Here is an 18,518-nt window from a genome sequence, read left to right as displayed (position 1 = left end):
TGCATTATTATTATCATTATTATTATTCACTGAGTGGTGGGTAGAAATGCTGCGAGAAGCCGGGACCGCCAGAAAGAAGCAAATCTGCTGTCGACCGCCACCTGGCAACCCCACCCAAGTCTGCAAAGAGGGGTCATTCTCCTCCCTCTTCTCTTTCCGAAGCATTCTGCAAGAATCCTCCCTCTATCCATCTATCCATCCTCTGTGGGCCGGATCCCTCCCTGTACAGCGCGCCCGACGGCGTCCAGACGGCAAACCCCGCAGTGCGCCGCACAACTCCACCTCAGCGCCTTCGTCCCATTGCGCCAGCACGACCGATCCCCATCCTGAGCACCGTCCTTCCAAGCCCCTGTGAGTCCCTAGACTCCCTAGACCCCCTGCACCCCCTGCACACTGTGCCCCTCTCTTGATTGGACCCGAATCGCCTGAGATTCGCGATCCTGTCCACCTTTCTTCTGACTGCGGGGCTGACTGACGCAGGCACCTTCACTAGACCACGCCTCGCTATCATCCCTCTTCGGCTCGCACGAAACCCACCCCTCCTCCTTACTCGTCATCTTATCCATCCCATCCCGAGAGACTGTCCGAGCCAGACCTGCAACCGCGCAAATGGCGTCACAACCGCAAGCAGGCCAGCGACCCAAGGTCCAGCCCTGTCGGTACAAGACCGGAAAGACACTAGGAGCCGGCTCCTACTCGGTCGTCAAGGAATGCGTGCACATCGATACGGGTCGCTACTATGCCGCCAAGGTGATCAACAAACGGTTGATGTCAGGACGTGAGCACATGGTACTCCTCCACCGAAGCCAGTCGGTCCTGGCTGGCCATAAGCCCAAGACAACACCGGAAGGCTAATGATAAGGGATGCCGGGTGGTCTCAACAGGTCCGCAATGAGATTGCTGTGCTGAAAAAGGTGTCGATGGGCCACCAGAACATCCTGACTCTGGTCGATTACTTCGAAACTATGAACAACTGTACGTGCCGACCTCCTGCTGCGGTCGCCCATTGGGGAACAGAATAAACTAACCCGCCCCTCCTCGCACTCGGCAGTGTACCTAGTTACCGACCTCGCGCTTGGTGGCGAGCTTTTCGACCGTATTTGCCGTAAAGGCAGCTACTATGAATCCGACGCTGCGGACCTCATCCGGGCCATCCTGTCTGCTGTGGCGTACTTGCACGACCACGGAATTGTGCATCGCGATCTGAAGCCCGAGAACCTGCTGTTCCGCACCCCGGAGGACAACGCGGATCTTCTGATCGCCGACTTTGGCTTGTCCAGGATTATGGATGAAGAGCAGTTCCACGTCCTCACAACGACATGCGGTACTCCGGGCTATATGGCCCCCGAGATCTTCAAGAAAAGTGGACACGGAAAACCAGTGTACGTCTTGATTCTTTCCCACCCTATCTCACACTCTGTCTCCTAGCCCTGACACCTAACCAACCTTAAACAGTGACATCTGGGCTATCGGTGTCATCACCTACTTCTTGCTCTGCGGATACACCCCCTTCGACCGCGACTCCAACCTGGAAGAGATGCAGGCCATCCTTGCAGCAGACTACTCCTTCACCCCCATCGAATACTGGCGCGGCGTCTCGCCCAACGCCCGGGCCTTCATCAAACGCTGCCTCACCATCGACCCGAACGCCCGCATGACGGCCCACGAGGCCCTCCAACATGCCTGGGTCAACCCGCCCTACAACACCGAGACCGACCTGGCCGGCTCCGGCGAGGATCTCCTCCCCACCGTGAAGAAGAACTTCAACGCCCGTCGCACCCTCCACAAGGCCATCGACACCGTCCGCGCCATCAACAAGCTCCGCGAGGGCGGCGGCTTCATGATGGACGGCGTGATGAGCGTCGATCCCAAGCCCGAGCGCGTCAACGGCAACGACGTCATCGAAGAGCGACACGACCATCCCGGCCACGACGGGGCGATGGAAATCGATGGCCGCGCCAATGCCCGCGGCCAAACCGAGGCTCAGATCCGAGCCCAGGAGCGCAAGGTCCAGGAAATGGTGACCGGGTTGTGGAGTCGGACCGTGAAGAAATGATTTCACCGACCCATTCATCCATCCATCCATCCATTTCTTAATGGATGTATTGATTGACTGACGATCATGATGTGGGAAATATAGCTACTATCCATATTAGATACCTCCTTCGTTTTTTTTCTTCTTCTTTTTTTTTTCTTGCTGTTGGCGGTCTGTCATTCTTTCTTTTGGGATGAGGTCTCGCCCCCTACCTGTCTGGTTCGCTGTCCAGATGAACATTAACATTTCGGTCTATCTACCTATCTACTTTCATACCTAGCTGCATATCTTCTGTATTTTGCTCGGATGATTTATTTTTTATCCTATCTGGGATATATGCATATGCATCATCATTGTCATACTTGCCTGTCTGTCTGGTTGGATATCATGTCAATCTTTTTTTTTTTTTTTTTTTTTTTTTTTTTGATTTCTTGTATATGGAAGTGGCTATCTACATATTTACCTAGCTGATCTATACGACTGTTCATATGGGATTTTTCTGATAACATGCATCGTGATCTATTAACGGACCATTTATTCATAAAAGCTTTCTTTATTGCCCTTCCCCAGAGATAGTGGTATGGCTGGATTAGTCTTCTATATAATATCAAAGATTGCCTCATTGCCTGAACTGCCCGATTCACATCCATTGACCATGATACTTACACAACATGCAGTCATCAAGTATACCGTATGATACATCCTAGTCCCTAAAACTAATAGTGCAAGAGAAAGTACCCAGATTCCAGAATGCTCTCACCTGCCTGCGCTCACTTGACCAATCTGGTCTATTTACTCCCGTGAGTCCGTTCATGGTTACCACAGTTACTACATACAGTACTGATGGATATCGGGTGCCTCAGGCAGTCAGGCTCTAGGTTCCTTTCTTCACTACTAATAGCGGTACTGGTACTATCTTCAACAGCCTGGTTTGTTTACACCTCTGGTTCTATTCTGTTCTGTTCAATGTTGCTGTAGTTAATACTAGGGAAGAACAGATGTCTGCCTTAGGCTTCAGTTTCTAGTTCCGGTAGTAGCTGAGTTCCGTGACTAACTAATGCACACGCTGTCTTTGACAGTCTGGTTTGTTTACTTCTCTGAGTCCGTTCAGAATTACCGCGGTAACCAGAGGTGTATGCCCCAGGCAGGTTCTGAGTTGCTGTTTTCCGGTCGGTGTGCAGTAGATGGGAAGAACATGTGGGGTATTGGGTAGATGGATAGATAGATGGATACCTTAGTCAGTCAGACCTGTTTCTAACTATAGTACCTACCGTGGGGAGTTACTGCCTACAGTACAAGTGAACAAGTGAACAAGGGAAAGTGAAGGATGTTTTTGATAGTATATCTCATAGTTTATTGGTTCAGTAGATGATGAATAGATTATTCCCGAAAATACTACATATTAGTTGACTGAGAACGCCTTGCCTGTCTCGTAGACACCATTACATCGTATCGTAAATCATTGCAGCCCTTCGTATAGTGAGCCCAGTCTCTCTCTCTCTCCCAACAAAAGGATGGGCCAGTCGTGACTCATGCCAACCATTTAGCCCAATAACTCCTCATTCCCGTCCTCCAACGACAGAACCCACTGCCTCCAATCCTGCCACTCCGCGTAACTGCTACTCGCCTTCAGACCCTGATACTTGACCGTCCTGAAGTCCGAGACCTGATCCCATGGCTTCACGGCCCCGCTCGAAGAACCGTGACTCGAACTGTTACTGCCCCTCAGGAACCGTCGTGCTGCGCTCTCGGATGGCCCATCCCAGCCCGCCTTGTGCATCAGGCTCGTCACAGTCTCTTCTTTCGTCCAGCCTTGCTCGACAGCCACATCTGGGAGGTAGGTCGCGCCGTAACGTCTCCCGCGGTGGACGAAGGAGATGCGCAGCCCGTGCACCCCCAGGATCCAGTCCATCGCGTTGGTGCAGGGCTCGAAGGTCCCCAGGAGGGTCAATGAACAGGATAGAGATGGGAGGAGAGACTCGGGAATTGGCGAGAATCGTGAGTCGTCGAATGCGCTGTGTGGGTGGTTAGAGGGTGGGAAGGAGGGTGGTTCGGGGCGGGGGGTGGGGGGTTGGTTGGTTGGTTGGTTGTTGGATTTGGATGCTTTGGAACGGAGGGATACGTACGAAGTGAGAGCGTATTTCTGGAGGCCACGGGCGAGTTCCTGAGCCTCGAAGGTGCCGATGCATCCGCGGAGGGATTTATGGCCGTGTTTGGAGAAGGTGTTCCACGTTACGAAGAGGGGGTATTTTTCTTCGCGGGGACGGCCGGATCGGGTCGATGATGAGCCCGGGGTCGTGAGGGTCGTGGAGGTGGATCGCATGGATTGCGATGAGTTGGTGGATGTGAGGGAGGGCGTTGTGGATGAGCTCGAGTCGGACTGGAGGCGGCTGACGATGGGTAACTTGGTCTTGCGGGAGTGACTACTCGGGGTTGGTTCATCGTCGTCGACGTCGTCGTCGTCTAACGGCACATTCTCTTTCAATGATACTGGCTCGTCGTCGTTGTCGTTGTTCAGAGCCGCGAGTTTCTTGAATTGCTCGTGTCGCTCCCAGAGCTCTTCCACGGAGGCGAGGCTGATAGGCTCTTTGTTGTCTTTATAGGAGGCCGCGAGGCTCTCGAAACAGTAGTAGCAATGAGCTGGAGAGGCCATGCTCGAGGCTTTGGAAATTGAGGTTTTGGGAGAAATTTTGAGATGTCAGAGAATGAATTTTGAGATACAACGTCTATCGGCTATGTGCGGGTGGTGCTTCTGTTATGGGCAGGATTGCGGATGTATGCTGGGTGGCGCTGATGCCGATTCAACCGGGGCGAAAGCCGCTCGAGAAAGGCCTACTAGTACTCGTCGCAGGTCCAGAATGGCCTTGAAGTGCGTCGGTTTGAAGAATCACCACAGGAGCCAGCAGGGGAGAGTCTTCTGGGTGCAATCCGCCCGAAGCCCGAGTCCAATGGAGGCAAGAGAGGGGCAAGGAGGGGAAAGTTGAAGAAGAGGGGAGAGAGGGGAATGGCCTCCGCTCACGGCGCAGTGACGCCCGATTAGATCCCCCACGTGATAGGACGCGCTTACCGTCCGTCGGGATTATCCGTAACCTTATTTCCATCCCTGACGGAAACAAACAGCCATCCAGTCAGTCAGTTTTGGGGCAACAGAGAGCATCATGTAGTTATCTCGCTGATTGTGCTGCTGTAAGGGCTGTTCTATAAGAAAAGCTGTATTCGAATGTGTCAACCGCCAAGTTAAATGTCTCGAATAACAACCCGGTTCAAATATATATTTATAATTCACAGCAGACATCTACAGACACTAGACAAGGATATTTTGTATATGGTACTCCATGTTTGCCACCGGAGCCAGCCAGTTAAACATGGTTCCAGCATTTATGCCATCCAATGCTGATAGAGAGAGAAGGCCATCGGCCACAAGATGGTGCGCAACTATTTCCCAAGAAGACGGGACTGTCGCCCTCGGTTCCCCCCTCCCCTTCACAGCTCCGTTCTCATTTAACCCAGTGCTGAGGTATTGGGCGAGGTACGCTCCAGTGCCCATGATCATCGCACAATCGCAGACCGGACCCCCATATACAGCGAGCGTCCTTGAACCTTCAAAGAGTGCCAAACCTGACATTCCTGGGCTGACTGCCTTAAGAGAATGGGGGAGGGCGATATGCAAGCCCGTGGGAGGACAAGCAGACTGAAGATCTGTCATTCTAGACAGAACAGCCTTTCGACTGTCAGAGCCGACTGCCATTTTTGTTGACTATCTTCACGGTGTAGCTGTTTCAGCGGTGACGATCGTCTTTCGGAATGGGCAGGCCCATCATCGAAAGCATGTTCCCTGCCGGGCCTGCGGTGCCAGCCTGGCCCTGGAGGCTTTCAAGCAAATTCTTCGCAAAGTTGACATCGATATCCTCATCCTCAAAATCCAGAACATCCTCGTCTTTGCCCTCATCTGACCTTTCGGCCAGGGCCTGTTTGCCACTAGCATTATTACCCTTGCGATTGAGATTGAGAACGCCTGTGCCTCGCAGCTCCGCCTCCATTTGCTTCGACAGCTCCTGGATCTGCTCTGTGTCATCCTCGGATTCACTGTCCAATTCTTGTACTCTGTTACGCGACGCTGAAGGTAGGGGCGGTCCCTGGAGGCCGGACCTTGACGGCATCCCTGACGGCATTCCCATCATCTCTTTCATCATCCTGGAGAATTCCTCTTCGTCGAACGAGGCCTCTTTATCCTCACCGTCGCTACTACCTTCCTCCTCGTCGTCGTCGTCCTCGTCAGAGTCCGAATCATAGTCGTCAATAAATTCCGCTCCTTCAAAGCCAGCTGAATCATCGTTCAAAAACTTTTCGAATTGAGCCACGATGCGCTGCAGGTTCTCCTGGGCGTTCGCATCCCCAAACGCTCCTTCAGAAGGGGCTTCACCCTCCTTGTCTTTGCCCTTGCCCTTCAGCTCTCGATCCAGGTCTTCGAAACTGATATCCAGCCACTTTTCGTCATCCTCGCGTTTATCCCATGTTTCAATGTCCTTATCCGTCGGTAGCTGCTCGTCCCCGGTTTCCAAGTCTTCCAGAACCAGCTTCATCTCCCTCACAGCTGACTTGTCTTGATTCTGGGGATCCGTAATAAGCATCTCAAACCCGCAAGAAAGCTTCATGCCAATCTCTGCCCGATCGTACAATTTCCGGTCATCCGTGGAGGGCAGTTGTTCGGCCCACGCCTTCGGGACGGGGAAGTCCTGACTCTTGAGTTGCGCATATCCGACCCGAGTGAAGCGGACGCTGACGGTGACGAAGTCCTCGGGTTTGAAGGTAAAGTTGTCGACATCCTTGGATCGCAGGGGCCGGAGGGCAATAGGGTCTCGTAAATAGAAAGCTTCCACAGCGGCCGAGATATATGCGGGCTTCTGGTGCAGCAAAAAGGCGACCTTGCGCGGGATGGTCACCAGAGCGGAGTGGAGGTTTTCGTTAATCTGCTTAGGATAGTTGCGCAAGCGATAAAACGCCTCCTCCTGAACCATAGTCGAGCGCATCAGACGTTCCGGCTCCTTTGTTATAATGTGCCTCGCGTCCTCCAGAGATATTTTTTCCGTCACTCTCCCCTTATCGTTCTTCGGCTTAATGATGACAAGTTGTCCCTGGTTTATCCACACCTGTGGGAGGGTCAGTACAACGGGAAAGGCTAAAAAGCATGCGCAAACACAACTGACTCTGTTATCGGCGACTTCAGGCTCCAACCAAGCCGGTAATGTGGCGGCAGCCTCCACGAGAAGAAACTGGCCGTCGCCATCCACAGCCTTCGCCCAGACATCCTTGTGCTTCTTAGTTAATTCGCGGAGCAAGTACACAACGACCCATTCATCCTCGATCGAATCGCCAAAGTTCGTGCGTCCATGCAACGAGGTCACTCCTAAATACCCGTTAGCCCAAAGACCGACCGGCGAGTGAGTGATAGATCCGCGCACCATCATCTTTTGTGATCTCCAATCGAAATCCCTCGCGCTGCCATATGTAGTCCTTCAACAGGTCTTTCACCAATTCCGCAGAAGTTCGTTGTACCTCCACCAGTCGCGCGCGCGTTTCTGCGACCTCATCGATAATGGCGGGGGCGGGGCTCGAAGGGATATAGTAGAGAGAATAGTCGATAGAATCATCGGGGATCTCGGGCTTGGGGATCGGGCGGAAAGTCGACTTGAACCATTCCAGGTCCTCCTGCGACATAGGCGCCATGTTCAATAGTTCGTTCCGCAGCAGGGGAAAGAGTCCAGTGAAGTTGTTGCGCGGAGAGAAAACTCCAAAGGAAGCCTGTGATTGAAGGTGATTAAATTACGGCATGACTTCATACCAGACGAGACGCGGCCGACGGCTTGGCGCAGACCCCGTGATCAGGCGCTAGGCCGGGTTGGGCTAGATGTCAACAAGAACGAGGGCTTGGGGCCTCACCGCCCAAAACACGTATCGCATCGCATCCATTGCCGGTCGTTGTTCCCTCCGCAACCCCCCCCCCCAAATAGTCGAGGTGGTCGGTGATGGTCACCTGTTGACTGACACTCGCGCCTTCCTATCCGCCCGCCCCCAGTGACAAAAAGACGCGTCTTTTCTCGCGTCAATCAACCATGGCGTACCCATACATTGATACGCCGCGCACCGAAATCGACGGAAACGCGACTTACCTGACCAACGGCAATCGCAGCGTGGGACGACCGAACCTGACGGCGCTCGACTCGGTGGAAAACTCCTTCCTCACACCGTCCAAGGGTGATGATGACGTTCTCAAGGGCTTTGGTGAGGGTCGAAGACGCACTTCTGCGAGTTTCAAGATCAGCACGCCGCGTGCCGGCTCTGGTCCAAAATCTTCTCGGAGCGCGTTAAACAGTCGACATCAGCTTCCCACCGCGGCTATCCCCAGAGGCGAGTTCACGCCCCTCATGAAAAGCGCCACCAAGAACAATTACCTGAAAAACATGTCCGCCGCGCGAGGTCCGAAGACCCCAGGCTATGCGGGAAGGAGCTATCTGAGTAATGGCAATACACCTGGCTTGCCCGCTATGGAGATGACGGGGATTGATGAGGAGGAGACGACCGATGATCAGCCTACTCCTATTCCGCAGGTTGCGAGTAGTAGTGTGCAGAGCACGCCGCTTCCTGGGCTATCTAGGGACGGTGGTGTCCTCAACGATGGCAATAATATGATGACGCTGAAAGAACAGGAAAAAGTAAGTGCCTGGTGTTTCTGAAAATATACCCCATTGCTGACGGTGGTAGATGATCGATCAATTGGACAAAGATAACTTTGGTCTGAAATTGAAGATTCATTTCTTGCAGGAGCAACTCGAAAAGGCCGGCCCCTCGTATAACCAAGCAGCGCTGAGAGAGAATACCGAACTGAAAGTCTCCAAATTAACGATGCAACGCGATATTTCACGATACAAGAAGAGCCTCCAGCAGGCCGAGCGCGACCTCGAATCCTACCGCATACAATTCCAGGAACTCAGAGAAAAGAATCGCAGACGGCAACCGGATGATACGGTACAACGTGAGATGGACCTGATGCGAGAAGAGATGGAAGCGAGAGACAATCAAGTGAGAGAGCTCCAGGAGGAACTGCGAGAAGCCAAGGCCGGGCAGTCCCAGGAACTTGACAGACTTCGCGACGAAATCGAAGATCTCGAGGCATCTGTAAGGGACAGGGATCGGACTATCGAGGAACGCGATGAAGAGCTCGAGGAACTGAAGGACCGGGATGGCAAGGAGCACGATGCACTCGCTGAGCTGGAATCAGAATTGCAACGCGCGAAGGAGCAGATGGAAGAGCTGCAAGAGTCGCTTGATCAGGCCAAATCAAACGCAAAGGAGGCGAGAGAGGCTGAAAGTCAAGCGGAGAGAGAGAAGGAACAGGCTCAGAAAGATCTCCAGGAGTTGCACGATGAGATGGCAAATAAGTCAATCAGCACAAGCGGGCTGACTCGTCAGCTGGAGGAGAAAGCCAGCAAGCTCGAGGACGATCTTCGTGAGATTCAACGAGAAAACGGCACCTTGAAGAACGAACTGGAAGCAAGATCCCGGGATGAAGCTCGACTGAACGATCAACACCGAGAAACTCAGCAGAGGATGGAGGAGAGGCAACGAGAGCTTCACGATGATGCCGCGCATACAAGGCGAGAGCTGGACGTGGCTCAGCAGGAATACGACAAGTTAGCCGCTCAGCTACAAGACGCGCTTGATGAACTCCAACGCAAGGCAGACGAGAAAGAACTACTGCAAACACGACACCATGCCCTAACTGACGAATCCGGGGGCCTGCAACATGAGTTGTCTAAGGCACAGTCCAAGATCACGGAGCTACAACAGGCTGTCGATGAAGAGAAGCGCCGTGCCTTAGATGGTGCGGATACTGTTCGTGTTCACTACAAGGAGGAAGTCGAGAGATTGCAGGATGAGATCGAATCTCTCCACCACGAGATTGAAGACAAGGAGGGCCAGTTCGCTCTCGAGCAAGACAGATGGGAGAGCAACAGGCGCGCTTTACAACTCCAGAAGGACAGAGCGGAAGACCAGGCCGCTGGGTTTAAGCGGACGATCGAGAAGCTTGAACAAGTGGAACATACTCTGTCAGGAAAGGAGATGAAGCTGCAGGAGGTTATCGACAGCGAAAAAACACGGCACTTCAACTCGGAAGCTGTTTTGAGCCGACAAGTCAAGGAGCTGAGCGATGATCTAACTACCAAGAGAGAGGTGATCGACGAACAGCGCAATGAGCTTCTTTCCGTCAGAGAAGAGCTGAGACTCATCAGACGGTCAGAAGCAGCGTTGAAAGAGAAAGTACAGGCCTTGGAAGACGAGATCTTGGTGTTGCAATCAAGCCTGGAGGAAGAACAGGAATACACCAAGGGTCGGACACAGAAGGGGTCTTCCGAACAAGACAGTCAGTTGCAAAAGCTCATCACGGAGAAGCAAAGACTTCGTGACCAGCTTGCCAATGCCCATGTCGAATTGCATGATTTACGGACGTCAGCCGCTGAGATCGAGACCGAGCGTGATGAACTCCAGGCTCAACTAGACCAAGTGCAGAACCAGGCTGACGACACGACGCGGGTTGACAAGGAAAAGATCGAGCTGCGAAAATCTGCCCTGCGCCTCGAAGGTGAACTCAGACGGCTCAAGGAGGACAAAGCGTCCTTGCTTGAGGGTAAGGAGACACTGGAGAAGCAACTTAGCACTGAGATCGAGCGGGCTACTCTGGAAGAGAATCGCCTATCAGCCGAAATCGACCAGCTTCAAGATAAGCTGCATATGATTTCTGGTGGTAGAGATCGGGAGCTGGCGTTGTCGAAGAGCAAGATCCAGCGCTTCGAACGACGCATAAATGAACTCGAGGCTCTTCTTCAGCAGCAGCCGCACATTGAGAACGAACATTCAACTTCCGCAGCAGACCTATCGATGCTTCGCCATAGCCTCGATGAGGCTCGGAGGCGTGAGAAGACGTTGATTCAGCGCGACGCCGACCAGAAGTCCTCCGTTCGCACCTGCAAGGCACGTATTGCTGAACTCGAAAAGGAGCTACACGACGCCATGATGAGGAAATATGAGTCTCGGTCTCCCTCATCCTCGCCATCAAACAAACTCCACGAAGAGCTCCGCAGTCTAAGAAAGCAACTGTCGGATGCGCATCGAATGCTCAGGGAATTGAAGTCAAAGAATCGCGACCTTGAACGAGCGGCTATGAGAGAGGAAGATCAACGAGACCTTCACGAGTTGCTCAAATCATCCACCCTCGAGGCAGAAGCCCTGGCCCTCAAGGTATCAGAGCGAGATGCCCGGTTGAACGAGCTGAAGAATCAGAGCCGTCGGATCCGCGACGAACGTTCATTCTGTGCCAGGAGAGCCGAAGCGGCTCTCAAGGAGCTTGAATCTCTCCAAGAACGGTACGACCAGCTCGTGGAGAGAATGGGGGCCAGGTCAGATGGCAATAAGACTAGACACGACAAGGAGATTCTCGGTCTGGGCAAGGAAATCATCTGGCTTCGTGCGCGTCTGAAGCGGGAGGAGAAATTCCGCCGTGATCTGGCGTGGAGTAAGGGCTTGATGGAGCTGGGCGAGCGTGTTCGGGTTGCTTGGTTCGTTATCCCTGCCATTCCTCCTACATCCATCCACTTCATCCCCTTTCAATTAATGTATGCGACCTTACTTTACTAACATCATTCTCTCTCCAGCAACGAAGCCGACCTTCGCATGATCTCCGAAATGGGCGTTAAATCCCGTGATCGCAACAAGCTCCGATCCCCCAAGGCGAAGCTCAAGACCGCCGTCTCCATGGTCAAGGCCATTGTCCGAATGAAGCGGATGTCGCAGGACTGGAAGAAGACCAAGAAAATAGGCGAAGGTCTGAGACGAGCCAAGAACGAGGTGTTGAAGCGGAGGGACGGTTTGAGTAACAGTAAGACTGTGATGGAGTAAATGGCAGAAGAAAGGGCGGCGAGATCGATTTGTTGGCTGTTTGTCTCACTTGATTGGTTTCCTCTCTTCCTCCCTTTCTTTCTTTCGTTCTCCCTTTCTCCCCTCTCTCCCACTTGAAGCCTTTGAATGACGTTTCCTTTTTTGTTTCTTCTTTTTGGGTTTGTTGAAGAGATTCCCCGGCGCGTTCGAATTTGATTATGTTTCTGGAGGGGGGTGTGGCGTTTTGTCATAGGTTTCAGATGAATTGTTGGCACAGTACAAAGTTGCTTACCTACTTACCTACCTACCTGTTTCCTACTACTACTTACTTTCCTGTAGCTGAGATTCTTTGCGCATATACTACAACATCATTATTAAAGCCATGGTTAGGACATGGCTTTTTTTCTTTGTTTTTTTTTCTTTGTTTTACTTGGATTGGATTGGATTGGATTGGATGGCCAGAATGGGTAATGAGAAATGTCAGTAACAAGCAGTGTCAGTGTCAGTGTCAGAATTAGAATTAGTGATCTATCATATTAGAGCAGATTAAGTAGTATACGCCTTAACGAGGAACAAATGGAGGGCAAGTCTATGGTAAAGCGGCAAGTGGGCAGAGAGAGAAGAACAAAGAAAGGAAGAAAGGAAGGGGGGAAAGACAAGATCCGCGACTCTTGTGGAAGCAAGCCAGTCAAAAAAATCCGGACTGTCTAACGAACGCCAGACAGAAAGAGAAAATTAAGTTGCAAGGACGGGAGCATGGTAAAGACAAGGAAACAGCATGTCCCGGGAAAAGAAAACAAACAACGGAGAGAGAGATAGGGCGAGAGAGGGCGAGAGAGATGGACTGAGACCGTATAGCAGGAAATTCACACCCCAATCGAGTTCAAGTCATCACATGAACCATAAGATTACCACCAGCAATGAACAGCAAGATTAGAGCCAGAGCCAGAGCACACCCTTCATGGGGTTGAGTCTGCGCATCCACAGCCTTGGACCATGCATTCAAAGTCTTTGGGGCTGGGCAGGGCATGTACCTTGCTCTCCTTACAGTATGGTTGTGTCGATGCATGGAAGCCGGTCATCACGATATCTTCCCAGACGGGACTCGGGGGAAGATTGTTGGCTGATAGTGGTTCAAACGGACCATTGCTTCCGCTGTGACTCGCAGTCGCTCTAAGGAGGGCGGTTGCAGTTTTCGAGATGTGACAGTCTAGGTAGACGTGGTCGTTTATGTGGCCGCAGCTGTTGTAAACACGCTGGACTTGACACATCGTTGCAGTGGCAGAGGAAGCTTGGGTGTGGTGCCAACTAGAATGGAGAAAAGGAACGTATTCTTTAGCTTTTAGGGTTTGTTTGCAGCCAAGCTAGCCAGACTTCCTTTGGCGAGGAATTGCGATTGCTCTTGTTTCTCGAGACGTGTCCGGTTGGGACTTTGGGGCAGGAACCAGATTTTGGGCGCAAAGCAAAGTCACTTGAATATGATATGATGGAGTTGCCTTGTTAAGCATGGCCGGTTGGGTTGGAAAAGGGGATCCGACGGGGGTTTCGTGTCATCTTGTTTTATAAGTATGAAGGTGAATAAGTTGAAAAGTGTCAATTCCACAAGACATGGTGAATCTCCGCAGTCGCATCACTATGGAATGGATTCTCAGCTAGGACTTCACAGTCTTGTCCTGACTTGTATAGTCGGCAATCCCCATTGTTCGTGGTGACAGGACGAACAAAGGACGGAAAGCACCATAATCAAATATTGGCCGTTTATTGAAAATATCGACTATAGGTTAACTTTCCTGCCTCGTTCCTGGGTTCTTTGTCTCGTATCAGCTTTTGAAAGGGTTTACTAATCTTGCGAAATTAAGATAGCGCCATGAAGAGGCAATGCAATTCAGGTGAAAGATAGTGAAGAGAGAAAGAGACATGCATGAGGCATCTTGACAAAGTATTATGTGCGCGCCAGCCATATAAGTAATCATTATACACACATATGAGATTCTGTATTATGTTCAATTTGACACTGTACAATGTTGCTCACCGGTCCATAATCGGGATTATCCGGCAGGCGTAGTGGGAAGTATCGATGGCATGATCAGGCCCGGAGGAGCCGAATCATGGTACCGTACCGAGAAGAGCGAGATCATTCATCGTCAACAAATGAGTTGGCCAGACGGCCGAAGACGGGGACCTCGAAGTGTTCCAGAGTATCAACTGGGACATTGTCAGCTCGCTTTTCCAACAAGGGCCCAATGGAGTGCTTACCATCTCGATAAGCGCGCATGCTCAGGAAACCGATCATCGCAAGGTCGCCAATGAGCAGGAGCCAGGACAGAAAGCTTGACCACGAGAAGATCAAGTGGATTATCTGGAGAGGGTTAGAGATCTGAATAGCAGGATCGGAAGCGCGGGGGACTTACAAACATGGCCGTAAACAGCATGCTGGACTGCCATGCATGGAAGCTAAATCATGAGTGAGAAACTGCGGAGAGTGTCTTCCTGGATACTGAGGGTAGAGCATACCGGACATAGTCACTCTTGTGTTCAACGAGTAGGAGAAACACACCGCCCGCAGGAGGTAGAAGCACATATGCCAGCATAGCTTCAACATCCATGCGGATGGGGAGACTGGTGTCAAAAGCCCCTAGGTTCCACCGGCCACTCTCGACGTCATTGCCAAAACCCGTATTCCCATGCCCGTTGGTGTTTATGCGGCCCGGGGCGGCGAACTGGCTGGGGGATGGGAGGCCGGGGGAGTTCAGTCCTGGAACGGGAGACCCGCGCGGCGAGTGGACATTGGGGAGCTTGGGGTGGGAGCGATGCGCATCGACCGGCGACGGCGAGAAGGCACGTTCCACCTCGGGCGACTCGTCCTGGTAGGGAGCGAAGTTCATAGTGCGGGGGAGGAAGTGGGGGGAAGAGGTGAGGGGAGGAAGAGGAGGAGGAGGGGATGACAGAAGAGAAGAGGAGGAGAGATGAGGAGTGAGGAGTGAGGAGTGAGGTCACGTCGTTCACATCGACGGGGGAAGACGCGCCTGCCTTATCGGGGGTGTTTTACTAGTACGGGAGTAGATGCTCGTTCCAGCAGCAGCAGCAACAGCAGCAGCAGCAGCAGTAGTAGCAGCTTGGCTTGCAGATCCCGCATTGGCGCTATTGATCGCCGCCTCAGGCAGCCACCCCGCCAAACTTGTTGATTTGCAGCAACCACATACGGAGTAGTATAGTATGTAGGCAATGTCTCGGCATCGTGTCATTTTGGGGGTATCATCTCATAACTAGCATTGCGCTTCGTCTCAAATTGTCTCGTACTATACATCCACAGCTTCCCAATCTCCCACAGCCTCTACGCCCTGCCGCGGCCACGCGCAATCCCCGATCCCCTCGCGATCCCACTGACTGGTCTACGCGTTGTTGAGGTCGTGCTGGGCTTCCCGGCCGTGCTTGAGGATGCCGTAGTCCGTGTCGCGCTGGAGCCCGTCCCCGAGTACGATACACTGGGCGTTCTTCCTAGACCACCCGTACTGCGCACTACCCTTCCCCGAGTGGTTCCACGCGTGCCTCGGGTGCCCGCGGCCAGGGCCCTCTTTCGTCCTTCTTCCTCGGCCTTCCGGGCCGCAGTCTCCCTTTGATACTGACGTTCGCGTTCGCGTCTTTCGGCAGCCTGCTGCCTGGCAAGTTCCTCGCTCTCCATGTCGGCAGCATCTTGGACGGCTCCTTGCCAATTGGGGTTGAGAATCAATCGCTGGTTGTGCTCCGTCTGGGCGAGAATCCGAGTCCATGTATTCAGCAACGTAGATGCCGACTCGAGGGTTCGCGATACGGTCTAAGGAAGCATCGCGGGTTAGCAATCGCAATCCAAGTGTGATCGTGGCGGTGGAAGGCCTGGACATACATCCATGTTTCCCTTGGCGCAGTCGAGACTGCCCAGCAGGCCCTCAATGACGTGGTTGATTTTGCGAACACTCTCTAGTTCACTGCGCAAAGCCGCTTCGCGTCCCTCCTCGCGGTCATAGAGGGTATCGCCTCCATCATGGGCATGGGCAGGTGCAGGTTCTGGTGAAGGGGACAGTGACAGGCTCTCTTCCTTGACGGCTCGATGTAGTTTGTTGTTTCCGCGTTTGGAGGGAGAATTCCAGAGATCGTCCGAGTCATCATCCGAATATTGGAGTCTATTCATCTTGGTGGTGTGTTATGGAAATGTGGGACGGAATGGTGTGGTGTGGTGTGGTGGCCGAGGTGGATGGAGGCGGGGCTGTGGCAGCGATCAATGTTGTTGATGTTTGATGTTTGATAGTAACCGGGGGAGGTACAGCGCGTCGTGGGAGAATAGGCAGCCAATGGAGAGTTGGACAGGGACGGATCGACCGCTAGATGTCGTGGGGCGATTTCAGCCACTCGATTAACTCACTAATTGACGAGGGAAGTGGGAGGGAAGAGGAAGGGCGGGAGAATTGGGTGTGGCTGGGAGTTTGTTAGCATTTAGCATTCCAGCGCCCACACGGCGACTCTCTCCGCCCGCCCTTTCGCGCCCGACCAGCAATCGTTCATTCTTCCTCTTCCTCCCTTCTTCCCCCCCCAGTCTTCCTCCCATTCATCCTCACCCTCACACCCTCCCTGTTAACCACTCTTACCTGGTTGTTATTTCCACCTATCCGCTTACATCCATCCCATTCATTCTGCGACATTGATCTTTACGCCTTTGGTGCTCCATTGGATAGCACGTTGGACCCGCGCCCTACGGTCGGCTTTTGGCACGTCGCGCGTTTTCCTCCCTTTGTCCCTTGGACCGAGATCCCATCGCCATCGTCCACCACCCTTTTAACCTCCAATCTCTTGGAATTTAATCCATCCTACCAGACGACCTTTGCTGTCAATTTGGACTTGGGGTTTTCTGGGGTGTTTCTAGTCTCATAGACAAGGCTACCAGTCGAATTGGACATATCCTTCAAAATGGCGACAACACCACCGCCGCCCTCGACCCTACGCATCCCTCCCACCCCGCGTCTTGGATCACAATATGATGAATACGAGCCCTACTCGACGCGACATTCGGCCAGGCTAGCAAGCCAGCGTGCTTCCAGAGAATCCCGCACCACTCCCCCGCCCAGTTTTCCCAGCACGAAGGGCACAGCCAAGCACAACAGCCATAGCCATGAAGCAGAGACACTGTCACCTCCAGGGTCGGTTCAGGGATCACCCCGGAAGCACAGGTCGGCCCGGACGGTTGGCCTGTTTGCATCGCATTCACTGGATGGCGCCTCGCTTGACGACTCAGACCCCTTTGGCGCCGAACCCTCCTACACTCGTCGTCCCCCACAATCACTTCGGCCCACCATGACAGAGGGGATGCTGCCAACTCCAGCCAAGACGCCGCGGAAGAAGGCTGTCGGTGATGTAGGAGGCACCGCACGAGCCCTCTTTCCCGCCCCTCCAAGCTCCAGAAAGAGGACCAAGAAACACACTGGCTTCTCACTGGATAGTTTCAGCGAAGACAACGCTCGCGGTGGATCTGAGATTCAGATTTACACAGACTCCCGTGACCGAATCCCAGAGGTCGACAACAGCGAAAGCAACCCTTTCTATAAAAAGCCCGCCGCTGGCAACAGCACAGTCACCCGCACTTCAAGACGCCGAGAAAGTCGCCGCGACAAGGACATTGATGAGTCGATCGACCGCGAGGATGGCATGGTCTATGTTTTGTGAGTTTACTGTGGTTTTCATTTGCCTGTGCCCATTTTGCTAACAATCTCCCAGCCGAGGCAAGAAAATGTTCCGCAAGTTCACCGATGATGTCCCGAGCGACAACGAAGATGATGACGACGATCTGGGCCTGCTGGCAGCCCGCCCGGACCTGATTGATTCATCGATTACGGCCAGCATTCGACCTCTTACTCGCTCGTCTATCAAACCCCGTGTGCTCTTTCCCAGTACGAAGGATCAAACACCCGAGACCACTCAGTTGAGCGATGTCGACGAGGAGGCAGCTACCGATATCGAGGACCAAGCGCTCCATGCTGATACCGAACCCGAAGCTGACGAACATGATGAACACGACGACCATGCTGTCGACATTGAGATGCAGCAGCGGCCAGTTACCCCTCCCCCACCTACTACTGCAACTCCCGCATCTCCCGGTGCCACGATGCGTTCTCTACGCTCCCGAAGCAAACGAGAAGGCCCCGACCACGGCGACACGCCCACTGTCTCCGAGACCAAGAAAAAGCGCGTCAGTCCATTCGACGGTTGGCTGCGAAAGAAGCAAACCCCCGCCGTGACCGGAACCAAGGCGAAAAAGCGCGACGCAGAAGCTGCTGGCAGTCCTGGCGGCCCCGCTACAAAGAAGACTCGAGGCAACAAAGCGACTGTATCATCGTGAGCACTGTTACCTAGACGCAACACAAGCAAACGTCCAAGGATCAATCTCTATTGAACCCCATTGGGAGCAGAGCTCAGACTTCTCTTTCTTTCCCTGATACCTTCGTCAAGTGTCTCCGCGAACCTGGCGAACCATTTGTCCTCCGCAACTTTGATTGTTTTATCTTCTCGTTCAATATTTGCC

The 18,518-nt window shown here is 53.0% G+C and overlaps 8 protein-coding genes across 8 annotated transcripts; 4 read left to right on the top strand and 4 right to left on the bottom strand.

The window, feature by feature from the left end:
- The first annotated feature begins 188 nt into the window (after positions 1 to 188).
- Positions 189 to 2,460, top strand: BO70DRAFT_357663 (serine/threonine-protein kinase). The gene is made up of 5 exons (XM_025542086.1): positions 189 to 351; positions 481 to 789; positions 885 to 975; positions 1,052 to 1,382; positions 1,456 to 2,460. Exons 2-5 carry the CDS (start codon positions 610 to 612, stop codon positions 2,054 to 2,056), a joined length of 1,203 nt encoding a protein of 400 aa, XP_025404276.1. The 5' UTR covers positions 189 to 351; positions 481 to 609; the 3' UTR covers positions 2,057 to 2,460.
- Positions 2,461 to 3,386: 926 nt separating this feature from the next.
- BO70DRAFT_425223 (AMMECR1 domain-containing protein) lies at positions 3,387 to 5,005 on the bottom strand. Its single transcript, XM_025547662.1, has 2 exons — positions 4,162 to 5,005; positions 3,387 to 4,050 (listed from the first exon to the last, which is right to left on the bottom strand). The coding sequence occupies exons 1-2, from the start codon at positions 4,686 to 4,688 to the stop codon at positions 3,579 to 3,581; spliced, it is 999 nt and encodes a 332-aa protein (XP_025404275.1). The 5' UTR covers positions 4,689 to 5,005; the 3' UTR covers positions 3,387 to 3,578.
- Positions 5,006 to 5,292: 287 nt separating this feature from the next.
- Positions 5,293 to 5,772, top strand: BO70DRAFT_13268 (uncharacterized protein). The gene has a single exon (XM_025538048.1). It carries the CDS (start codon positions 5,371 to 5,373, stop codon positions 5,728 to 5,730), a length of 360 nt encoding a protein of 119 aa, XP_025404274.1. The 5' UTR covers positions 5,293 to 5,370; the 3' UTR covers positions 5,731 to 5,772.
- Positions 5,373 to 7,762, bottom strand: BO70DRAFT_376193 (putative regulatory factor Sgt1; the record flags this gene model as incomplete). The annotated part of the gene is made up of 3 exons (XM_025545119.1): positions 5,373 to 7,185; positions 7,243 to 7,442; positions 7,498 to 7,762. 3 exons carry the CDS (start codon positions 7,760 to 7,762, stop codon positions 5,815 to 5,817), a joined length of 1,836 nt encoding a protein of 611 aa, XP_025404273.1. The 3' UTR covers positions 5,373 to 5,814.
- Positions 7,763 to 8,043: 281 nt separating this feature from the next.
- Positions 8,044 to 12,424, top strand: BO70DRAFT_376192 (putative spindle-pole body protein (Pcp1)). The gene is made up of 3 exons (XM_025545118.1): positions 8,044 to 8,748; positions 8,798 to 11,706; positions 11,746 to 12,424. The coding sequence occupies exons 1-3, from the start codon at positions 8,149 to 8,151 to the stop codon at positions 11,987 to 11,989; spliced, it is 3,753 nt and encodes a 1,250-aa protein (XP_025404272.1). The 5' UTR covers positions 8,044 to 8,148; the 3' UTR covers positions 11,990 to 12,424.
- Positions 12,425 to 13,857: 1,433 nt separating this feature from the next.
- On the bottom strand, positions 13,858 to 15,017 carry BO70DRAFT_425220 (DUF4870 domain-containing protein). The gene is made up of 4 exons (XM_025547661.1): positions 14,483 to 15,017; positions 14,380 to 14,422; positions 14,225 to 14,327; positions 13,858 to 14,173 (listed from the first exon to the last, which is right to left on the bottom strand). The coding sequence occupies exons 1-4, from the start codon at positions 14,851 to 14,853 to the stop codon at positions 14,103 to 14,105; spliced, it is 588 nt and encodes a 195-aa protein (XP_025404271.1). The 5' UTR covers positions 14,854 to 15,017; the 3' UTR covers positions 13,858 to 14,102.
- A 181-nt stretch (positions 15,018 to 15,198) lies between these two features.
- BO70DRAFT_357660 (DASH complex subunit DUO1) lies at positions 15,199 to 16,385 on the bottom strand. The gene is made up of 2 exons (XM_025542085.1): positions 15,852 to 16,385; positions 15,199 to 15,782 (listed from the first exon to the last, which is right to left on the bottom strand). The coding sequence occupies exons 1-2, from the start codon at positions 16,134 to 16,136 to the stop codon at positions 15,303 to 15,305; spliced, it is 765 nt and encodes a 254-aa protein (XP_025404270.1). The 5' UTR covers positions 16,137 to 16,385; the 3' UTR covers positions 15,199 to 15,302.
- A 393-nt stretch (positions 16,386 to 16,778) lies between these two features.
- On the top strand, positions 16,779 to 18,448 carry BO70DRAFT_13228 (uncharacterized protein). Its single transcript, XM_025538043.1, has 2 exons — positions 16,779 to 17,658; positions 17,714 to 18,448. Exons 1-2 carry the CDS (start codon positions 16,910 to 16,912, stop codon positions 18,333 to 18,335), a joined length of 1,371 nt encoding a protein of 456 aa, XP_025404269.1. The 5' UTR covers positions 16,779 to 16,909; the 3' UTR covers positions 18,336 to 18,448.
- Positions 18,449 to 18,518: the final 70 nt, after the last annotated feature.

Source organism: Aspergillus heteromorphus (genome assembly GCF_003184545.1).
Source record: "Aspergillus heteromorphus CBS 117.55 chromosome Unknown BO70scaffold_1, whole genome shotgun sequence".
In the NCBI taxonomy this organism is placed as follows: domain Eukaryota; kingdom Fungi; phylum Ascomycota; class Eurotiomycetes; order Eurotiales; family Aspergillaceae; genus Aspergillus; species Aspergillus heteromorphus.
The sequence above is the reverse complement of the archived record's forward strand: the minus strand, read 5'-3'. Positions and strand labels throughout refer to the sequence as shown.